The sequence below is a fragment of the Patagioenas fasciata genome, chromosome Z (assembly GCF_037038585.1).
Source record: "Patagioenas fasciata isolate bPatFas1 chromosome Z, bPatFas1.hap1, whole genome shotgun sequence".
NCBI lineage: Eukaryota > Metazoa > Chordata > Aves > Columbiformes > Columbidae > Patagioenas > Patagioenas fasciata.
In genome coordinates this window covers 71,859,547-71,879,965 of record NC_092560.1, presented here as the reverse complement: position 1 = coordinate 71,879,965, position 20,419 = coordinate 71,859,547, and the positions used below count along the sequence as shown (strand labels likewise).

The following is a 20,419-nucleotide window of genomic DNA, read 5'->3' as shown; positions in this document are numbered from 1 at the left end:
TGAAAGCAAATATCATACTAATGTTTTTCATAAAGAGAGCTAGCAGCTATTCAAGACACCAAATTTTCAAGATTTTTTTAAAATGCTGTAGCATTTTGAATTATAGTTGCTTTAAAGTCTGCTGAAAATAGAATTTTCAAGAATCTAACTTATTATGTCAAATTACAATTAATCAAAATGTTTTGAAGAACCAAGAAAAGGTCTCTAATTAAGCCACCTTTTTTAAAGGAACAATGACACATCTCTTTAAAGGCTTTGCTTTCATCTGGAAGTTTAGACAAATCCATATTTCATTCAGAGTCTCTACTCAGTGAGTACACAGAGATCACCATGCCATGGTGGCATGTTTTCCTCTTTGTCTGTATTACATAATTAATGAAGTTTGTTATGGGGAGTTAGGTGTGATACGTTATCTGAAAGCTCTGTGACAAACAGGCTGGCTATGGGAGAGGGGTATGCACTCCCAGAATCCTGTTTATGAAGTCTTTGTTTTCATCCTTTCTGCTCTGTTATGCAGTATTTGACAAAGTCATTTTTATGTGAGTAAGAAGCAAAGAAAAATTAGGAAAACTTTCCATGAAAACTCTTACTGCTGTCTGAAACTGTAGTAGCGATCTTAAGCTGTTTCCTTCACCTGTGCACAACAGTGCAATAATGATCTCCAATTTATTTAATCTGAAAAAGAATTCAGAAGTGCTAGCAACCCCAATTAGCACAAAACTAGAGCAATGGCCCTGTAGAAGACACACAGGGCTACCATGCTCCCTCCAGACCCCACGGAGGAGAGGCAGAAAGGAGTAGGTAACGCTGTGTTGGCAGTAATGGAAATAACAGACCATTGTACACCAATAGCCCTTCCTCACTCAAAATCAGTCAAGGATGGGGTGGACTGATGGCCACCAAAGCAGCAGGCCTCCACCTCACACTGCAGACTACAGCGAGTCTGAGCACAGTGCCAAATGGTTTGCAATGAAATGAAACAAACCAGCAAAATAAAGGGTTTTCCTGCCACACCCTCCAAAAATCCCCCAAGCATTAGGTACTTCCCCCATCAAAGACAGGACTTCTTGTGCCTTGTTAAGCTGAGTTCCTGCTGAAGTGATGGGACAAATCCCTCCTCCTCAACACCAACATTTCATAGTGGCATAAACAGCATAATTTTAATTTATATTTCACGAGAAAATAAAATTATAAACAAACTTTAAATTATATGATTTTTCCTATTAAGAATAGAAGGGTATTGAAAGAAATAAATCTTTGAATGTTTTGACATCTTAAGGGAACTGCTTTTTAAAATAAATGTAGGTACACAACAAAAAGAAGTGCTCAGTTTCACAGTGCACAAAGAAAGTGGGTTGGCTGATCTTTCTGGCATAAATCAGAAATAGCATCATTTAAAATAATGGCATTATACCAGTAAGAAAACTAGCAAGAACTAAGTTCAAAAATTGTAATAGAAGACTCTGCTTCTCCTATCACAAAAGAAGTTATTATTTTTTTAAAAATAAGACTTTTTTTTTTCCCCCTGAAATATCTTACATTGGAAAACATAACAAAACAATACAAAACACAAACAACAAAACAAGACAAACAAAAAATCCCGAACCAAACCAAAACTACCACATAAACAGAATCCTTGCACTTCTTTTAAACATGCAGGAGAAAAACTGAAGCTAGATGTTTCATTAATATTTGTCTGGACATTTGTAGAGGTAATACTATGCCAGTAAGAGCTTACCAGCTTGTATTTTTATAAGCTTTCATTGATTTGTTATTTACAAGTACATTTCTATATGTAACCATCTCCTACATTCATGGTAGCATTAACAGAAAACAGGTAATTATTTTATCCATTTTTCACTCTTTTAATATCTAAATCCATAGCACTGATAAAAGAAAAGAAAGGTTTGCATAGATAATTAAGGTAAAGACGAATGAAGGTGAATTTTCTTTATTGATATTCTCTTAATTATTACAAGTTATGCTCGACAGATCCTACTTTGCTTTGTCACCACTTTTATTTAAGGTGAAAATCAAAACAGAGCCCCAGAAGTCTGCAGAGATTAAACATGCTGGGTGTGAACTCTTGCACAAAGAGGGTAACTACAGAGCTATAGCAAGCATTTCTTCTAATGTGGGTGTATGTATTCAATACAGACACCCTAGCAACTATAGGATCGTGTGGAGACACCCAAACTTGCTTCAGGAGATGCGCAAATTAATTTTCAGCATTGTGGGTTTGATATTCATGATGTCTGGCTGCAGAATTTTATCTTGGTGAGAACTGAAGAGAAAATATTCTGTACAGACTGAACTCTACTTCTAGCTTGGGAACACAGCTGTTGCTTTTCAATTTCAAAACTAGACCTTTAGACATTATCAGGCTGCAAACTGAAGTTGACACATGCTACTTCTTGTTGGGGCCAGACAATTAACAGGAAAGTTTAAATTCTGTCTTGATTGTTCTTTTTCTTTTCAATTAAAAAAAAAAGAAAAAGGCATCACTACTCAAGTTCATTTACACTTTCAATTGTATAAAAACTACTTCCCATATAGAAATGTCCACACAAACCCCCTAAAAACTAGAGGGAAAAAAAATAGGAAAGATATTAACTTCTATCTTTGATACACGGAGAAGAGAGAAGTACCATAACAAACTGCATTTTGGCATTCTGATGCCGAGAGCACAAAGAAACTGCCCTCAGGAGTTTGAATACCACAAATTCATGGCACAGCCCAGGGATAACTCCTCCAAAACTTCTAATGAGACTCTGTCCAAATTGGGTTACTTATTTCCCACCTGACACCATGTTGCAAATTGTTATTGTAAGATAAGACGCCACTTCCTTTTTTTGCTTTCCTTAAGAGCTGAGACCCAAACCCAGGTGTGACCCACAGCCCCACTGGATTTCCAGTTTCCCTTGAAGGTGTGGAGCACCTTGCCAGGATAAATTAGTCTGCAGCCTTGCAGTTCTGAGTTGTGCTCAACCGCAAGTCTTGCCCTTCCCTTCTCCCCTCCTGGGTGGCATCAGGTGAGTGGGTGGGAGAGCTGGCTCTTTGCTAAGCTCTGCTGCAAGAAGTGAATAAGCTTTACATCCCTTTGTTCAACTTCTTCATTTTGTGATTCCTTACTGATAGTCACACTTTTGTTACTAATGCAACTGAGTACCTAGCTTCTGTTTTGGGGATCAGAAAAGTCCCTTGGAATAGCATCAACTATTGTTGTAAGAAGCATTCTACTTTAATTCCAAGCCTTCACTAGCTCAATCGTCATGGGAAAGCTAGTATTTCTGTATCTATAATACTATGGCATACCCATTTTGAATTACTGTTAGCTAGCTATTACCAATGTCACTGCCCACTGGCACTACTGTGCTGCACAAACATGTTGAAGCACATTCTTTTTACAGTCATTTCTTCTTGGAGACTCAGATGTGCCAGACCACTAAGAAATTACAGGAATTGCTCAGTTGCATGCTACTGAACACTCTCATCTCCTTGAACCAACCAGAACAGGCCAGATTTAAGAAAATAAATGACATAGATGAGAGTCCTTGTTCATGGTAGAAAAGCACATAGAGCCACACATTACTTCCTCAGATGCTCAGATGACTCAACAGTAGAAACCACCCAGCACAAACGTTTACCAAAACAGTTAAAATATGATAATAAGATCTACTGGGAGAAAAACAACAGAACAGGGAAGAGAAATATATGTATGTGAAAAGTCAGTGAGAGCTATTTGGGATTTTTTTGACATTTTAGAAAGATTTCCAAATGGCAACGTAATTAGATTAGTAAATACATTATAGAACATCCTGCACGTGTTTTATCTTGTAATGAGTAGCAAGACTAAATCATCAATCTAATGCATAGTCTTTAGCTTCAAAAAAAAAAAAAAAAAAGGTTTTGTATCTATTTCTGAAAAAAAATTATCTTAACAATTTAAAAAACATGTTATTTCTTACCTATAAATGGTATGGGGAACATACACTTCTCTAATTGGGAATTCCAAAATCTCTTTGTGAGGACGATTACGGTTTTCTGGAAATGGCTTCACTGGTAGCAATTCTGGTGTCAGGCAATAACCAAGGCTTTCCGGAGCTGCAGAAATCTCCAGTTTAAGTGTTCCTTCAAAAAATCACAAAATCTCAGCAAAGCTATAAAAAACAATCAATGTATAATAAAACAAAAATTAAAACTATATGTGAAGTTACATAGCAACAGTGCAGAAATAAGAATCTTTGGCTTGAAGGATGCATGAAAACAAAAGCATAAGTGCAGAAATATACTCAGTAACTAACTCATACACATCTTTATACAACAAGCAAATAAATAGCTCTGCATGTTTACTCTGTGCAATTCCACACACAAATGATATAAAATTTTTCTGGTAGACAAATAAAGGATAAAAGGGCTGCTGCCTAATATGGTTTGCTGATGACGCCAAGCTGTGTAGTGCGGTTGACACACTGGAGGGAAGTGATGCCATCAGAGAGACCTTGACAGGCTTGAGAGGTGGGCCCATGCGAATCTTGTGAAGTTAAACAAGGCCAAATGCAAGGTCCTGCACAGGGGTTGGGGCAATCTCAAGCCCAAATACAGGCTGGACAGAGAATGGATTGAGAGCAGTCCCGGGGAGAAGGACTTAGGGGTACTGGTGGATGAAGAACTGGATGTGACCTGGCAATATGCACTTGCAGCCAAGAAGGCTGTCCGTATCCTGGGCTGCATCAAAAACAGAGTGGCCAGCAGGTCGAGGAAAGTGATTCTGCCCCTTTACTCTGCTCTGATGAGACCCCTCCTGGAGTACTCCATCCAGCTCTGGGGTCCCCAACACAAGAATGACATAGACCTGCTGAAGCAAGTCAAGAGGAGGGCTACGAAGATGATCAGAGGGCTGGAGCACATCTCCCATGAACACAGGCTGAGAGAGTTGGTGTTGCTCAGTCTGGAGAAGAGAAGGCTCTGAGAAGACTTTATTCTGGCCTTTCAGTACTTAAGAGGGGCCTATAAGAAAGACAGGGACAGACTTTGTAGCAGGGCCTGTTATGATGGGACAAGGGGTAATGGTTTTCAACTGAAAGAGGGTAGATTTAGATTGGACAGAAGGAAGAAATTGTTCACCATGAGGGTGATGAGGCACTGGAACAGGCTGCCCAGAGAAGATGTGGATGCCCCATTCCTGGAAGTGTTCAAGGCCAGCTTGAATGGGGCTTTGAGCAACGTGGTCTAGCAGGTGTCCCTGCCCATGACAGGTTGCTGAAAACAGATGATCTTTAAGGCCCCTTCCAACCCCAACCATTCTATGATTCTCTCTCCCCCCACTCAGATTCCACTCTGATTAATTTCTGCCGAAGTAGACATCACCCACCAGGAAAGCCAGGCTTGCTGTGGTGAGCAGTCAAACAGTTAATACTGGTAACACCCAAGCATAACTAAACTTTCAGTTTAAATTCTTTGTTGTGATAAGTGAAAACCGTTTGGGGAAATCAGACTTGTCATTTCTGGCAATCAGCTAAAAAGGCAAAACAACTTTGCCATCACTTAATATTTTTTAATGTGCCTCTACAACCCAGGAGAGCATGAGCTGCAGTTTATGTAAAAAGAAAAACATAAGGTGGCCAGGTTTTTGACAGCAGCCAAACACTATCTCTGCTTCTCTACTTCGTTAACTAACACTGACCCAAATGAGATGAAATGTGCACACATTTTAATCTCTCTCTGTAAAATATGACCCACCTAAAAACATTGCAGGGCAATAGCAAGGATCTTAGAAATTTGCTTTAAAGCACTGCCTCGAAACAGTTTCAGAAATAAGAAAAGACATCCAGTAGATATACTGTAAATTAGGAAGGAAAGCAAATTATTTTAGAATATCAAGCTAAATATAAATCTTCATACTAACTCATACAGAAAAAATTAAAAACCACGTGTGCTTAGGTGAACACTGGGAACTCAGGAAGTTCCACAATAGCACATACTACAGACTTAAAACCCAAGTTGATGACATTTTGAGGTTGGAATTTACAGAACAACTTAGAGGAGAAAAGCACATATATCCTTTCCCATCCAAAATGAATAATGTACCTGGTAAAGTCTTAATTCTTCTCTGCAAGGAAGATGATCTTTTGAAATCAGCTAAAAATTTGAACAGATCTTCATCACTGAGCCTGTCTCCTTCCTAGCAAGAGAAAGACAAAAATCAGTATGTTTATAACAGCATCAGTATGTTTATAACAATACTCCATAACACCAATAGAAGCTTCTGTGTGAATCGTGCCCTTTAGGCACGCAAAGCAAGTAGGTTACTGCCTACTTGATAGCATTTATGCTCTTTCCTCACACAAACATCATTGTCAACTTTTCCCAACACAGCTCACATTACATGGTTGAAAAGCGTCTTAGGCAATCAGAAATAAAGAGCATCCAGTACCTGTTTAAAGAAGGTGTTGAGGGTTAGAGAGGTTGTTTTGAAGTTGGATACTGGATAGCTGTCCTCTGAGCTGAGGCTTCTCTCAGAAAATCTTCTCGCCTGTAGCAGTGTTGCCCTCTTGTCACTAGTGGATCCTTTCCCTTCCAAGGGAAATTAAATGAAACATCAACTTCCTTTATGTTGCTTCAGTATAAAGACTATCAGAATACACTAGAAATCCACAACTTCCCAGCAACATCAGAGGACAGAGGGAGTACCTAAAGCATTCCACTACTGTTATGTTAGACTATGTGAAATAGTGGAAAGCCAGGACACAGTGGAGTGACATTATTTCTGCTGCAGAACAGAAGCTTATTCAAATTTGTAGTTCACAGGTTACAAAGCATATTGGTCAATGGTGCTGACCAATGGCCTCGCGTACTCTGAAACAAAGATCATAAGTATTTTGATCGCCCTGTATGGCAAATGAACTCCATGTGGCAAATGGAGTTTTACTTCTACAAAGCCAGTGTTCAATAAAAACTGGGCCTAAAACATGGAATAATATTCAGCATACATAAAATAAATATGCTGAGATGAAACAGTGAGCATATTAAGTTGTTTTTGTAGCACTGAAAAGGAAGGCTGACAAGATGTGACTTTGAATCTGTTGTTCACTCTTGATGCCAGAGAGAATGACATTGTTTCCTATGCCGAAGACTCACTTGGCATTAGTTAGAAAAGTTAGACAACTACCATTTAAACCCTCGGCCTCAGGTATTTCTCGTTCAAGGGTTGAAAGGTTGAAGAAATTGGTTAGGGCTACAGGAATCCAGGCAAATGGCATTCTGTATTTCCCCAGGCGCTGACAAAAGGATTCAGCTTGGGCTTTCAGTTTTTCAATCTTTTCTTTTGTCTAAGAGAAAGAAAATAATGACTGTTTAAAAAGTAATCAGTTAATTTAATGCTACTATAGGTAAAAAATAGAAATTACATATTTATAGTTTTGCAAGTAATTTACACTCTTATCTCTTGTGTTTCCTTGCTACAGCACTGTCAGCATCATAATTAGTTTGATCTGTACATTCACCTCTCATTTCTTTTCAATTAGTTTATTTTCATTACAGAAAAGGAGAAAGCAGATCTTATTTCAGTGACCCTCAAGCCAAGCATGAACAAGCACCATGAAACATCAGTGGGTTCTCTTTTCTTTGCCAGATACAGAAGCATTATTCTGCTGAAAGCAATATTCTGAAGGTGAGAGACATGTGGAAGTCCAGTAAATATTGTTATTCTGTTCCAGGGAGGCAAATGACCATGAATTCCTTGAAGAGAGCTCATGTTATCTGTGGATGACAGCACTGAACTGGCCACATACACAATACAACAAGTTGTTTGTCCATCCAAATCAATAACGTCTCTGAGGTACAAATATTTTTGATAACTCCACATTGCACTGTCATCTTCTTCACTCACTCCTATCTGTTTCATGACTCAAGACTTTGTCAGGATTGATTTCCAAGGGTGTCGGTAATGAAAATGCACCTTGCCTTCTCATGACTTCTTCCTATTGACACCCCACTGCTTGCACCACGGATGCACCAACTGGCTTTCTCCTCAATGTTCTTGGGATTCTATCCTATTACAAAGGGTCTGCTCTTTCTCTGTTCTTTGTTTGTTTGATTTTCCTTGTGTATGCATTTTTTTATTTATGCACTCTTTATAGCTGTTTTCTTACCTTGCCAGTCTCACTTTCTTTAAGAACCATGTAGGGTTCTGCACAGTCTCCAATTTCTCCTTGCTGAAGCACTTTTTCTATCTACATAAAGCAGTAAAATAAGACAGAAAGAAAAAATATTATCCAAATAGCAACATGTTGCTTCTCTAGCAGTACAAATGAACCTGCCTAGATTCACAATATAGAATTCTTAAAGCCATCTTTATGGAGTAACCAATACTAAAACTTCTCCTAGTTTTCCACCTGGCTTGTTAAAAAGCAGAAAATACATGTGTGACAACATCGTCCATCAGGTACTACTGCATTTTCACTGAAATAAGGAAAATTAACATATTCAAAAGGAAGTGGTTCAGGCTAAATCAGTTTCAGAATTAAATAAGCAAAATGATGCAAAGCGCACTAAACTGAAGCCAAAAAAACCTCCACAGAATGTGATTAAAATTTTTTAAAATGGCTTATTCCACTTTAATTTTCACTCAGGCAGAGATAATAAATATTAAATACGTAGCAGAACTAGAACACAGGCTATGAACATAAATTTGTAGCTTGGGAGCGAGATATATCAGCGGACACTTGCACATGTACTATTAAAAACTATCAGAATTCGTCTCAGCTACAGGAAACTCATGTTTGTCAGCTCCATGAACTCAGATAACAGGTACAGCCAGGAAAAGGAAGAACAGTGTTGAAGTAGCACCGTAACATACCTTCAGTACTAGGTATATATCTGATGAGGGATAAGTGACAGAAAATACTGCTGATCTTGCCTGAGTAGACAAGTCAATGGAAGGTGTATGAGAACGCAAGAATCCTCTTAATGAATCAGGGTTGAGGTCACAATGAAAATTTTCTGAGATCTTGAAAAAAAAAAAATTAAAATGTATTGCAAAGCAAAAATGCATCAAATTTTATTTTAAAAGAAATCAAATGTGGTAACCAGGAATATAAAATAAACAATTGCAAGCATGTGACTTCGAATAAAAAGAATCATGTATCAGACTCAAAGTGTAAAAGAGTTGCATGTTTTTTGTAAGTTTTCCTAAGTTACTGCTCCAGAAATTAAAGTCCAAGCCAACTGAACAAAAATACTGTATGCACACTTACCTTTTTTCTTTCTTTTATATCATAGAGAGCTATGCATGCAAACAAAGGTTCAATTTCTATATCAAACCTGTCAAGGAAAGACACATAGGACACTGATTAATACTGCACTCTTATGACTCTGTATAATAAAAAAAATGAAAGGGCTATATTTCAACAGGCACTTCCATTAGAAAATAAGGATAAATACGTAGTTCCAGATCTCAGCTTTCTCAATGTCCAGAGGATTTTTTTATTAGTGCATTTTACAAGATGATTTCAAGAGGAAAAAAAGGGAAGTAAACTTCACACAGTGATTTTCAAAATTTGTCAGAAAGGTGGTCTTAGATATCAGTTAAAAACAATCACACCTTTCTTGATTTTTTTTTTTTTTTCTGTTTATCAAGCCCAGTAGCACGTACACAGACCAATCTAGTTTGCTGGAAATATACAATTTGGGCTCTTTTCCAACTCTTTTCCATCCTGACAGGTTAAAGGCTTCTGTAATGGTGGACAGGAATAGTCCTCTGCTACACTAAGAAAGAACAAGTGAGCATGTAAAAACCTGCCGAACAGGACACCTGCAGTGGTGTAGCAGAGTTGGCAGGAGTACACCAGCATGAACTGAGAAATGGTGTGAGAAGTCTGTGGAGGATACTTACTTCAGAGTCTGCAGCTTCACCAAAATCCGGTTGCCCAGATGTTCCTTTGGGCGATCTGGTACTGGCCGTATCTCCACTGCATCTTCCTATCATTAAATAGTTATGCTAGTCACACTCTATTAAAACAACTGTAAATTTACATACTTACATAAAACCTTTATGCGATGTTAACTGGGCCACTACTACAGACTAGCACCTTACCCTACTCAGCAGGAATTTCACCTCTTCAGAGATGAAAGAAAATTGATTTACATTCCTGCATATTTACACTTCTGACCCCCGTCTGGCATTTACAGTGAATATTTACAGTTCTGGCCCCCAAGCAAGCATTCAGCCAAGGGTAACACCCTGACACAGCTGTATCAGGCCCGACCTGCACTGAAGGGATGTGACAAAACCTCGTGAAGCCCTGAATGACGTTCAGGATACCTGACAGGAGCCCACAGTGACATGCCTTCCCCACGGTACTACCCAAGACAGACATGCATCCAGGCCACAAACTCTGTTTTTCGACCTCAGTGCAGCTTTAGCCTTGAACATGCTGGGACGGCCAGCTGGGGCAGGCTTGCGGGTCAGTTGGTGTCCCAGCTCACCTCATCCACGGCGGGGTAGAGGGCGAGGAGCTCGGCGTGCCTGTTGGTGCGCCGCGCCTCCTCATTCTGCCTCTCGAACTCCTCGGGGCTGAGGTGCCGCAGCAGGTTTTCCAGGCGGGGGTCCGGCTGCAGGCTGCGCAGGTCGAAGTCGGAAGAAGTGAGGGTCGTCCTTGACGGCTCCTCGGGGAGAGCCTGGACGTGTCGGGGTCCCGCCTGTTGGAAAATGACAAAATGGCAAGCTGTGGTTTGGACAGCTCTCCACTTGACACCATTACGGAGGTCCTAGGGTGCCTCCTTTGAGGGAAGCTTTTATATTTGATCGTTTTTCCCAAAATGAATAAAATGTACCTGAAAGTTTGCATCGCTGGAATCCAATGTTTCTGATTCAAACGTTTGCTTCTGAAGCATCTTGTGAAAATCTTTCCGGGATCCTTTGTTTTTCAGACTGCAAGTATCTGAATTCCCTTGGTTCCTTTCACAGAGAAGCCCAAACAAGTCAGGACAGCACAGGGAGGAGTTAAGTGAAAATAAAACAAAAAAACCCAAAAAAACTCAACCAAACAAACAAAAAATTAAACAACTGGAAACACAAAAGTGCAAAAGAGCCGTGTAGCACAGCTTTCATGCCAAAATTTGTGGTTTCACAATATTTAATTGTTTTATCACACCACTGCAAGTCATTTATGTATATTAAGAATGGTATTAAAGGAAGAAAATTCATTCATATAACTTTCGTGTAGTCTGTGAGCCTGAGACAGCAGCAAATCCTGCCCTAGGTACAAATTCAGCTCTGAGCTCCTCATCAGATACAGGGATTATTTCAGTGACCTCAGGAACATGGATTGAGATTGCTTATCTCTTGGCTGGCTCTTTGCTCCTGCAATTATACATCAAGGAGCTTACTGCTCTTGTCCTGGACTTAGCTGGTCTCTCAAGTTAATCATATACAACAATCCCCACCTCTCAAACAGTGTCTGCTTCTGAAGAAGGCTATTGCCATGGCACAATGTAACCCTCTCTGCTGGCAGCTTCCCAAAATCTTGCAGCAAGGTACAAATTTCAAGCTACATTTTTGTAGCAGATGGAAAAAAACCAGCAGGTGCCCTGAAAAAAGATAGCAGACACATCCAGAGCTCTATTTCTTCCACTTTAGTATGCAATTTGCTAAATCCCATGATGGCCTTTTTGCAATCAGCCTCCGTAGTTACAGTACCCTGCTTCGTTCATTTTCCTTTCCATAACACTTCCAAAGCAATGTGTAAACATCTGGATGCTTTCATAAAGACGCCACGATAAGCAATTATTAATCAGAAGACATCTTTTTATCACATTTGGGAGTAACTGAATTATATGCTCTGATGTGTTTTAATTTTAATTGTTCACATTTTAATCGTTTACCAGTTCACTGCAAGTGAAAACTGAAATCATAAAAGAGACAATTCCAGCTATCTTTGGATGTGACCTTGTTTTGGAACTGCCTTAATTATCCAGAGTGAAAGACAGAAATTCCACAGGAGTTTACTTTAAGACATTTCAGCATCCAAAAGAGGTTTTGTTGATTATTTTTTCACTACTGCTGGTGACAAACAAAAGATTTATGGAGAGGTTTATGCACCTGAGATCACACTTTCCATGTGGTGTAGAAGCTACAACAGAGATACCTTCCCTTTAAAGTATTCCTGGAAAAAATTTGTATCTTATTTATTGAAAAGCATGGTAGCAATTGAAACTCACCAGAGGCAAACCCTGCTTTCAGTGCACATGTCAATTTAATGGTCACTCACTGAGGAAAAGCAAGAAAGGACAACTGAAAGGAGAAACTGACAGGCACAGGAACCAGCCTTCCATACAGCCTCAGGCGGCAACACATGGACCACTCAGCTGTCTCCATGCCCTCTGTCACGTATTTCTCTACCCTTGGGCATGAGGACCACTTTAGCTCATGCCACCCACTGAAGACTCTTCAATCTCCTGTTCTGCATGTCCACATCCAGGAATGGATGAATGTCACTAACACACTCATCCATAGCTCACCAGACCACATATTCAGCAATCTGTTGTATGTATCTTTGTCTCTCAAGTACGCAACTACAGTTTTTCCAGTCTTTCTACAACTACTTTTTCTCACTTCTCTCTTGATGTTTTTGCTTCTTCTCATATCTGTTTCGAGAATACAGCCCAAACATAACATGAGACCCCCCCCACTAACAATCTAGCGCTGGTTTATGTGACACTGCAGCATCTTTTAAATGGTCTAGCCCTTTGCGATTTTTAAAAACATGCTTGCTTTGTTAGCCACAGCCATCAAAGGTTAGGCCTCTAGCAGGGCCCTTCACCATGTTAACCACTCAATTGCTCAATAAAGTTTTTGAATGCAAATTTGCCTTACCTGGACAAATGAAATAGTGAAACACGTGACAAATCTTTTCACACATGTATTTCTACTGCTCCATTCATGTTTCTACAAGCACACGTAAGCACAAAAATAGCTACATTCTGTTTTTCGCCTCACCTACTTCACTGCTCGCTCCCTACTCGTTTGCACAGAGAAAGCTGCTCACTGTCTCTTTGCAGCGCAGTCAGAACAACAGTGTGTAAACAGCCACCGTCCGTGCCCTGAGCAGTGCAGCTGGAGAGCCTGCAAAACCCGCCAGCTTATTTTTAGTGCGAAACAGTTCTGAGAACTCAATCAACTTCATCTGCACACCCAGAGGAAGTGTCTTAATAACCCCCAGTGGCTGCACTGTCCTCGCACAAGCTGCACAGTTAAACAATAAAATTCTCTTACAATCAGCAGGAGTCAACCTGTAACTCACTGACTGCTGATGTACATCAAGTCTGAGAAATAGAGGAGCAAGGGCAGGTGAAGGGGCACAATAAAATTGCAGCAAATGCACCAGCGCTCTACCACTGACTGCTACTACTGCTTCTCAAGGACAGGGAATGAGTGCAGGAGGGGATGCACAGGAAGCAGCACAGAAAAACAGCTCCAAAAACCTTTCTGAAGAACAGGAGAGAGTGATGGGGAAGGAGGTGAGCCCCATTATCACAGAGCATCCCTTAGAGTCTGGGAACAGACATCCCTGCACAGAAAGCACTGACTGAGAGTTCCCTGTACATTTTAGATATGAAAGGAAATTAAAAAACTAAAATAAAATTGGAAATTAAGTCACTCGTAATGACTGGAGGTCCAATTCAATGTGTTGAACCACACTGACTCTCAAATACAGAAAACGCTTACTGAGGTAAAATGGTAAAGTTGGATGTTACACTAATAATCCCATCAATATAATCAATCACTGCTGGGAAAGCCCATAATTATATTTTTTTTTTGCTAGTAGCACTCTGTTTCATTTTCAGATACCATTAGAAATCAGATTATGTTGAATTTTCAGGGTATAGAGGGGAAAATGAAACGCATACAAATGTAATCCTTATCCCTGTTATCCTTCCTTTTAGTGGGATCAAACAGAAGCAGTATTCCTGATTTAGATAAATCATAATTGCAGCTGATGTGGCTTTCTTCTCAATTAATTCCTAGAGTGCCTGATAATTAAGAAGCAGATGCAACAATGTTTAGCTATAGCCCACCAGCTTAAACAAAACGAGAAAGTTATGTGTACTGAAAAGTCAGTTCTTGTCTTCAGCCAGTGATTCAAATAGTTACTCTTCAGAATTACTTATAACAGTGTGCATCTCTTCTTTGGCAAATAAGATGCAAGGTATTTTCCATTTTATTTACTTGTATGTAGCTTACTTTCGATTCACAATCAGCCACTCCCGGACGTACGTCTGAACACAATCTCTGACATGTGAGTCCAGTTCAGCCCTGGGGAAAAAGCAACATATTGTAAATATTTTAGCACCTCGGTCATACCTTTAGGACAAAGAAATCTATCTAAACATGCTAAAAGCTTCTGTATTAGTCCTCTCCTGTTTTTTACTGCTAAATTATTATTTGACATTTAAAGAGTTCTGTGCACTGCATGAATTCCCTGATGCAGGTTTTTGATACAGAGTTCATAAATTGAGAAACATACATTTCGCAGAGGTAACCACTTGCTACACTGTGCATTTCATGCATATAAGACTGATGTTGCTATAAAAGACAGCAAAATAAAAGAAATTATACTAGGCACCCATCTTGGTGATTTTCAAAACGTGATAACAAGGCTCAACATACAGAGATATTTTTCCAGAGGCCTCAGTTCCTGGAGTCTTGCAAATACATAATCTCTTGAATGCTCTTGGTGCAATTTTCTCTCTCATAGAAGTGAAGAAAATTCTAAAATGTGACCCTAAGCTTCTAATCAGATAGCCTAATAAAACTTTAAGATCTAAGAATATGTTATGACTTAATTTTATTATGTTCTGATAAGTCTCACTTAATACAGGGAGTTGTCAGGGCTGTTTGATAGACCAGATACTGATTGGAACAGAAATATTATAAGCTAAACAGAGTGTGAATTTGCTGTCATGATGTTGTGGCACAATTTCCCTACCCCTATTCTGAAAAATTTTAGTGCTCTGTGCCAAAACCACTTCTTATGTTCTCTGAGTGAGTAAAAGAGCAGGATACTCATGCAATGCAGGAATGGGTGAAAGCCATGATACTTTTCAGCATTTTCCACCTGGAAGTCTTTAACAGATTTGCAACTGATTGCCAAGAGCGAGTAATAACTGATCTGGAGCCTTGTGCCCCTGCCACCTGGGGACTGACACAACACTTGGTCACCACCTGGATCTGGTTCACATGGGATGTGTGTTTGTGAGCAGGTAGCACGTTAACCCATTTTGGTTGGCGGTATTTGTTTCCTGCTCCTGGTGCAGGAAGACACCACAGACCGCATCGCCTGCAGGCACATCTTTGGTGTGTTCCCCTCCTGTGCCCTCAGCTCTCCTAACACACCCTGGCATCCTTGACCAGGACTTGCTGTGAAAGCACTAATATTGGCAACAGTGGTGTGAATGGCTAAATGGGAAGCTGCTGTGTAATAAAATCTGATGAAAGTGTATTTTTTTGGTATTGACTATTTGAGCTTTGCCACAGACTCCTTACAGAACCCTTAATGTCACTGTGGTGGAAATCAGGTCTAAAGCTGTCTGTACAGGATGAGTCTACACATTGTCCTACCAGGGAAAAACAAACAAACAAACAAAACCAAAAACAACAAATACATAACTGCTTTTTTAAGAAGCAGGCATGCTGCAAAGTAATCGCAGCAACAGGGGAGAAATGGTCATTTTATCTTTTAAGTCTCATTTCAAAGTTGCATAATATTTTACTCTTTTTGTCCATAAGTTAAATAAGTGGGAACTTCAAGCACCAAAATATTCACTGTCTCCCACAGTCCATGAGAAAACAAGAATTCATGATAAAGACTGGATAATTTTCTACACATAACTTGAAGTGAAAATCACCTTTTGTGCAAATGTTACCAAATCCCCCAGGAGCTACATGATTCCAAGATTCAGCTAATCCGCAGCTGGCAAAATGCATATGAACTGTGGTTCTTGCTTAGCCTGATTGCATTTGGTACATTGGGCAGAAAACACTGCACAAACACCGTTGTTGTATAGGGTTCTAATTTATACGGCTGGCCGGTATGAATTAGAGCAGGCTGTAGGAACTTCTGCAGGAGCAGAGCGGGGTGCCAGTCTGCCCTGTGAGCCAGGACACCAACCTCTTTGTTCCTTCAGTGTCTTGGCTCAGCACAGTAGAGAATATAGACTCTGCTGTTCCCTTCCCAATTATACTGGAAGGAGCCAGCCCCCCAGCCAAAATACACTGCATGGTTAGCTGCCTTTGCAGACACGGCAGTCTGGGGCTAAACTGGTGCTGACTTCATGTTCATCTGACTGTTACTGCTTGCAAAACTGAATGGGCCTTTGTGGTTCCACTTGAAGGTACCATTTACAGCAAAGCAGTCCTTGAAGAGTATTTTGTATACAACGCATAGGAATCTCCTAAACCACATCAGAAAACTCTCGAATGTACCCCTTTTTCGCATTCTGAAAAATTCTATTGCTCATAGTTTCCCTGTCTACCAAATCAGCTCAAATACTTCCAGAATGGCTGACCATCAGTATCCACACTTGCTACCTATTTTAATTTAAAAGCTGTTGAAAACAGTGGAAAGCTTCCTAATTATTTCATTAATGTCAGCCTGAAAACAAAAGTGACTCCTACACTAGAAATGAATGCTTTTTCACCCCAAACTGTGTGCAGTAGGAACTACTTCCCACCATTTAAGCAAGAAAGAGATGCTTAATGATGTGATCAATGCCACGATCACAAGGGAAAGGGGAAGGGGAAGGGGAAGGGGAAGGGGAAGGGAAGGGAAGGGAAGGGAAGGGAAGGGAAGGGAAGGGAAGGGAAGGGAAGGGAAGGGAAGGGAAGGGAAGGGAAGGGAAGGGAAGGGAAGGGAAGGGAAGGGAAGGGAAGGGAAGGGAAGGGAAGGGAAGCAGAAAAGCTCAGTCCTGTGTTTACTACATGATCAGAATCAACTTCAACCTCTGCGATCACAGCTGCAAACTTATTTTCCATACTACCATCCTGCCCTTCTTTACTCTTCTTCCTGGTCTGTGTCTACCTCACTTCTGCTGCTACCACCCAGCTCAGTAAGTCATATAAACATTGCATGATTTTAACTGTGCAAACAGGCCCAACAGAATCAATGGCAAAGTTTGAATGTTTTAAGTTCAGCAATTGCACAATGGCTGGATGGATGGCAAAGGTGTCTGGATCAATGTCTTCAAAACTATTTTTAAACCAGCAGCCAGGCTTGCACTATTTTAAAATCAGCATTTCAGAGGGAGAGAAAGGCTTCTTACCCATCTTCTGGCATAGAGGGTTGCAAAGTCCTGCACTCTTTGGGTGTAAAGACAACGTCCAAGTCATCTTCAGGAAAGTCACCAAGTTCCTGTGCTAGTTCCGAGTCCAAGTTATTCAGCCGTGTCATGAGGAAGCCTTCAAAATCTACTGGGTCTACTGCGTCATAAAAGGAAGGCTAATGGAAGAAATCAAGAGGTGTTTATTTTAGCAACAGAAGGTTTTTATTAATAGTGTAATTTAGGCTTATTTATTTAATTCATATCACTGTTCCATTACTTATTAAACATTGCAAACAGAGTTCTAATGTTACATACAGTGCCACTGCATTTAATACTGGGAGAAGTTGCTTACAAAACATTCAGTTGAAAAAATAAAGGAAACAAAGAGGGGAAAGTTTTAAATCACAAAGAAGTAAGGAAGATTCTACACCTAAACCAAAATTTGCACCTATTTTCTCTGTGAGGCTTTCCTATATGCTGGTAGGAGGGCTGAGGTACATCTGGGATGCCCTCAGACATGTTCTGCTGGATTCTCACAAAGTGCACTCAGTCCTTCTAGTTCAATTTACGGTATTAATGAGAGTTATCAAAAAGGCAGCACTGAGTAGGAACAACACAGGACAAGGGCAGGTGACTAAAATGACAGTGTCAGGCAGCTGTCAATGGACTCTACAGCACATGTGACAAAAGGCACTAGCAATAATGAGGCCCAGACAGTAAGTTTTGGAAGTTGTCCTGAGCTACAAACCAAATATAAGCACCATGGCTGCCATCATGAAGATGGCATTCATGTGAGGTGTTGTGCCTGAAAGATACTGACTATCAGAAATGCTCTGTACTTTCGTCTCCAAAGTTAAACGCAAGTGCTACCCAAAATCGGAAGAAATTATTATATTCCATCTCTGAATGCTACTGATTTGCATTTCAAGTTCTAATTTTACTGGATTTTTCTAGGGTTTGTACAGTACCTACACAAAAGGTTATGTGGAACTACTGAAGTTATTGTTGCAAACCTTAGAAATCTGTAATTTCTACAGCATGTGGCATTGCACCTTGATAGGAGCAGTTGTATCTGATTACATTTCAGCCATTCGTACACAGAACACCTGATCAGAAAAAACTTAAAGAAGTGCAAAATCTGCCACTCGTACAGACTATGAAGTTGTCTGGATCTTTTTTATCTGCTTAGTCTCAAAAACAGAGGCAGAAAATCTTGTTTGATATGGTATCTAGAAATGTTCCACATACACATTAATGTGACTTCATATGTTAAAAGCATATATTATTTTATGTGTAGATAAAACAGAAAAAATTACATGCTATAAGGCCAACAAAAATAGCCTGTATATGCTTAGAAAATAAAACATCTGTCCACTTGCGTACAGAGACCAGCATCTCATGTTAACTTTCTTGACAAGTACAAAATAGATCTAAAAGCTATAGCTTCACACAACTTATAGTTTATGTTCTGTGAGCTCCAGAAAGGCTGAGGACAGCTCAGCACAATAAGAGCACAGAAAAATAGTTAGACCATTAGAAAAGCAGCTGTGGAATAATTTATTTACTAGGAGGAAGAATTCTAGCAAAAAGTAGCTATCAAATCATGCTGTCTATAAAGAGCTAGAATTGCATTGCACTGATTAGCCCAAATAGCTTTCCCAAGGCTGCCTTCTGAAGCTGTCAGCAACATGTCTGAACATAGATCAGATAACCTACATCTATGCTGCTGCTGATGGGGTGTGCGAAAAATAAGGCACCCAATGTCCCTGATATCATCACTTCTTTATATTCAATGTTACTGTGGCTACTGTCTCATCCAACATGCGTTCTGGAGATATCCTCCTTATACTCTAGTGTCCTTCTCCACGAATAAAATCTGAGGGTCAAAATCATTAAGTCTTTACTCATTATTACTGAGTCCTACTTGTGCAAGGCTCTCATGGATGTTGACAGGATGTTCTCCTGAGCATGAAGTTACCCCTGCACATAATGGTGTTACATCCACAACATCAGAAATTGTAACTCAATGAGGAATTTCACCATTTATGAAACATGCAAAGGTGCCCAACAGTGACAAAGCTCTGAGTAACTCTGAACTAAAATGGCTCACACATAATATGCCACATCAGTCACTCTAAATAGGGATACGAGTTAAAACTTATCAGAGGTAAATACAAGTTTTGGAGCTTGTCTAGCATTCTGGAAATAAATGTGAAGAAGTTATCCAGCTAACAAAAATACAGAAACATCTTGCAGAAAGTGAAGCATATGTAACAGAAATGTGCTAAAAAATCTAGGACAAGCAAATAAATTTTTGAAAAAAATAGATGCGGTAAACACTCCTGTAAATGTCGTAGTAGAGACCTTTGAATATAGTCAACCACCACCCCCTGCCCCATGTTCCCGTTTTATAGGAAAACTGTATAGGTCTCTGCCTTAATAAAGTCTCTGAGTTCACCTCTCTGCCTGTACATTTAAGAGATCGATTGAATTATCCGAAAACATGTGTGGGAAAATCTCTCTCTTTGCTCTTTTTATCCAAAGGAAAAATTTGAAACTGACAGTAAGTCCACCAAATCATGAGGCAGTCAGCTGAAGAAATACACGGTGCTGTTACTAAGTTTTTAGGTTAAGGACTATTTGTTGTTTGTACCTAGTGTAGTGCTGAGCATACTGCATCAACAGTCGGGAGTAAACTGTGATCTTTATCAGCTACTGCCAGCATAATATCTTTGAAATTCACTTACTCTAGTGCAAGTGGGTAAAACATTACATTAGTATATCTATCTATCCATCTCTCTGTCTGTCTATCTATCTATCTATCTATCTATCTCTATATATGAAGATCTACCAAAAAAAAAAAAAAATATCACTAAATATGAAAGTAAAACACAGCTAAAAGTATACAAAAGCATACTACATCTTGTCAGTTGCTGAAGAGGTAATGTTTTGCATGCAAAATACAATCTAATTTTTTATTAAGCATTGCACTTCCTTTCAGAAATCACACTTTTCCCATTCTGACAATTCAAATCAATTACATTTCACTAAACCTTCTAACTTTTTCTAGTTGAAGTGTTAATATAATAATAATCGT

General features: G+C 39.6%; 1 protein-coding gene across 3 annotated transcripts in view; it reads right to left on the bottom strand.

The window, feature by feature from the left end:
* The window catches only part of DOCK8 (dedicator of cytokinesis 8), a 93,246-nt gene that overhangs the window by 52,674 nt on the left and 20,153 nt on the right, over window positions 1–20,419 (bottom strand). For all 3 annotated transcript variants that reach the window (XM_071802103.1, XM_065860691.2, XM_071802104.1), the window contains 12 exons: window positions 17,323–17,498; window positions 14,246–14,317; window positions 10,837–10,960; window positions 10,489–10,701; window positions 9,896–9,981; window positions 9,258–9,324; window positions 8,861–9,010; window positions 8,154–8,234; window positions 7,172–7,331; window positions 6,437–6,576; window positions 6,091–6,184; window positions 3,969–4,131 (listed from right to left, as the gene is read on the bottom strand). In XM_071802103.1, coding sequence (XP_071658204.1) covers window positions 3,969–4,131; window positions 6,091–6,184; window positions 6,437–6,576; window positions 7,172–7,331; window positions 8,154–8,234; window positions 8,861–9,010; window positions 9,258–9,324; window positions 9,896–9,981; window positions 10,489–10,701; window positions 10,837–10,960; window positions 14,246–14,317; window positions 17,323–17,498 — 1,526 coding nt within the window. The remainder of the gene's footprint in view (window positions 1–3,968; window positions 4,132–6,090; window positions 6,185–6,436; window positions 6,577–7,171; window positions 7,332–8,153; window positions 8,235–8,860; window positions 9,011–9,257; window positions 9,325–9,895; window positions 9,982–10,488; window positions 10,702–10,836; window positions 10,961–14,245; window positions 14,318–17,322; window positions 17,499–20,419) is intronic.